Raw genomic sequence first — 3,452 nt, 5'->3', positions numbered from 1 at the left:
AACAAAGCAGTTTAGAAACCACAGCTTTTCAAAAGAGGAATGTTTACTGTTGGCATTCTTCTCTCTCAGAAGGGCACAAGAGTACGTAATAAATGTTTTCTGATGATCACAACAGATTTTGGTTCTGTGCTTTGCTTGCTTAGGAGTTCAGTAAATAAATATTATGCTAACCTATCAGTATCTTTCCAATCCTCAATCTCCATTTCAGCATTTTAAATGATTATTTCTATTTTTTTCCTTACACATAAATCATATCTTTCTACCTCAGGTAGTGAATGATTGCTCTAATTAAAAATCTCTCCAAAGATGTGTTTGTTCTCCAGAGTTTGAATTAACAGTTTATAAGAGCTTGGTAATGCTTTTTGTCATTTTAATTATTTTGGTATGCACTCATGCACACACACTGAAAAAGGACTTTCTAAATCCAGGCTCATGTCTGACTGTTTTTAAAGCAGGATTAACAACTTTGTTAGAGTATAAAGTAAAAGACCTCAATATCAGATTTTCTTGTTTGATGCAGCACTCCTGAACCTTACTCAGTTATTTGAAGGAGAAACCTGGACTTTAGCCTCTAAGATTAACGAAGCTCATTGGTTTCGAAAAACAGGTAAAAGGAAATTGTGTGGCTAAGCGAAACATTGTGGGGTGATAGAATCAGACAGATTCAAATTCTAGCTCTTAAATTTATAGCTATGGGTAAAAGGATAACTTGCTTAATCTCAGTTTTACTGTTTAATCTCAGTTTTACTATAAAAAATGGGGAACCTGGGACATACCATGCACTCACTGTTAGTTTTCTTCATTTTCTATTGAAATGAATCTAAGAATAAAATAATGAATTAGAACTGCAGGTCTCCAAGGTTATGTTCCTAAACTTGTTCTAGAATGCCCAATTTATCTCTAAATGTGAATCCTGAAAAATAAACTATATGCAACAATATGAATGAATCACAACAAAATGAATGTTGAGCAAAAGAAGCCAGATGTTATGTATATACTGCATGGATCCATTTATATATAGTAAGAAACAAAAAGCCAGCAAACTAATTTACAGTCTTAGAACTCAGGATAGTGGTTACCCTTGAAGGGAGTAGTACTTGAAGAGGGTAGGTGGGATTGCTTCTGGGTTTCTGGTAATGATAAAGATCTTTGATCTGGATTGGTTACATGGATATTATATACTTTATGAAAATTCATCACGTTATATGGTTATGAGTTATGCAATTTACTTTATGCAGATTCTATTTATAAAATGTACACTCCAGTGATAAGTAAGCAAGAGCAATTAAGCATCAGTGTTATAAGGTTAACTGGTTCTTCATGAACCTTTTTCTGCTTTATGGGGTTTACTGGGTCTCTAGGAGAAAAGGGAATAAATACAACAATCTGGTTTCTGGGAAACTTATGTGTATAATGGAAAATAGAAAACATTTAAATTACAGAAAGATTTAATGACTTTGATGTTTTAGAAGTTCAAAAAGTTATTTCTCAATACTTGTTTCACTGAATTTTAATTTTGATTTTTCAAGATAAAGATCATGCTGAATGTTGCCTAATGGGGATGTCCACAGCTCTATGAAAGATGTGAATCTTTCCATCAGTTTTCCTGAACGTTGAGTCTAATATACCTGATCTTTGCTTAATTTTAACTTTCTTTCAATGTGATACTCATTTTTTAGATGGATTCGTGTCAACTAAGAATTTATTGTATATCCCTGATTTAAAAAAAAATTCAACACTATTGCCATTAGTCATTGTCCTAGAATTAAAGATTGGAAGTAATAGAAGTCTCTAAGTTTACCTGGAAAAAATTTCTCTAAAAACCTAAAGTTAGCTTTTTTTAACCCTTGAGAAACCCCACATTAGTATGTTAATATTAAGGATGTGGAGATTATAAATCTGTGGAGATTATAATGGTACAGAATAAACAGTGAATTTTCATAATTATGTTATTTTATGTTAATGTTCAGCTTGGAACTTGGCCGTGCAATGTGAGAAAGATCCACTGTCAATGAGAGAATTTTTTGTACTTTCTTACAAGGTAAGTCTCTTCTAACAGGTATCTCATGTATGAACCACAACAAGGATATGACCCTATGGCTATAGTCAAGGACTAAGTATAGAGTGAGATTGTCTTTTAATCTAGGAACTCTTAATATACGTTTAAGCAGGAATGACCTAAGGAGAATTTGCTCCCTAGAGGATATAATATGCGAACATGAGGTAGATCTCCCCATACCACAGTATCACAAAGAACCATCCTGGAGTGTAAAGTTCTACCATAAGAGACTTACTCTTTTATCTTTGAAGGAATTTCAGTCTCTCAAAGTCCTATATAAAAATCTAACTATTTTTAGAAGGAAATACTCTAAGAAGTTGTAAATTACTAAAACATTAGGAACGGTTCTGGATATAAGTCTGTAGGAATATAGAATAGGTATTTGGGGACAACAGGAGGTTAAAAGGATGCTAAGAAGTTTAGATCTGCTTTATAACTTTTCTGAGAGCAAGCTCTATGTATAAGGATTTGAGTTTGTTTTGCAATTATAAGCACTTAAAAATAGTCATTAGCCTGCAAGGTAGAGGTTAAATGACAGGCAAAGGAACAAGCATTGATGAGAGGATGAAAGGGGAGGTGGTAAAGAATATCCCTCATACACATTCAGGAGTATGAAATCTGTTATGTTGAGATAGATCAAATGTTTTAGAACTGGAAAAGACTATATAGGTAATCTAGCACAACTCCTTCACCTTATATATGAGTTACCTGAGATGTAGAGATTGAGTATCTTGAAATGCTATTTAGTTAAGTGATGGTGATGATTATGATCACTAAATATTTGGGGAGCATAAGAAATAATGTTTGAAAATTTAAGTATAATTGCCATTTTAATGAGGTAAATCAGTTTTAGTTTTGACATTTATGATAGCACTAGTAGAATTCCATGTTAGAATCCTAAGTAGCCTAGAATTTTATTGTAGTACAATGCTGGGAGGTTATTTTTTGAGGTTAATTTGTGCTTTTATTTGCCAGCATAACTTGGCTAGAGTGGCCTACAAACTTTGTTAATCTTGTGTGTAATATGTATACACACATGAAAGGGAACAAAAGTTTTCATTTCGCTCAGTGGCTCTGAAGTCTGCACCCTGAGAGTGGCTGGGTGCCCGAGGAGTCTGGGTTTCCTCCTCAGTGCATAGGAGATAAGAGACAGCGCTCCACAAGTGGGCTGCCCTCACTCCCAGCTCACTCCCTGCCTGGCCGGGCAGACCCCAGAGCAGGACTCACCAAGGTCCTGCCTGTCACAGACAAGGAGCCTGCAGCCCGCTGCCCTGGGGATCACAGCCAGCCTTACTGTCTGGTGCCTTCAGAGCCTCCAAGCTCCCAATAAGCCCCCCATGAGCCCCTTACAGGATGCTGTCACAGCAGGGGCCCCAGTCCTTCCCCAGATAAT

The 3,452-nt window shown here is 35.6% G+C and overlaps 1 protein-coding gene across 1 annotated transcript in view; it reads left to right on the top strand.

Annotated features, from left to right (window-relative positions):
- Positions 1-3,452, top strand: part of TEX11 (testis expressed 11) — a 191,742-nt gene that overhangs the window by 144,097 nt on the left and 44,193 nt on the right. Inside the window, exons 22-23 of the mRNA XM_010832132.1 lie at positions 521-607; positions 1,971-2,041. Of these exons, the coding sequence (XP_010830434.1) occupies positions 521-607; positions 1,971-2,041 (158 nt within the window). The remainder of the gene's footprint in view (positions 1-520; positions 608-1,970; positions 2,042-3,452) is intronic.

Source organism: Bison bison, unplaced genomic scaffold (assembly GCF_000754665.1).
Source record: "Bison bison bison isolate TAMUID 2011002044 unplaced genomic scaffold, Bison_UMD1.0 scf7180017864537, whole genome shotgun sequence".
NCBI lineage: Eukaryota > Metazoa > Chordata > Mammalia > Artiodactyla > Bovidae > Bison > Bison bison.
This window is presented reverse-complemented; position numbering and strand designations above follow the sequence as displayed.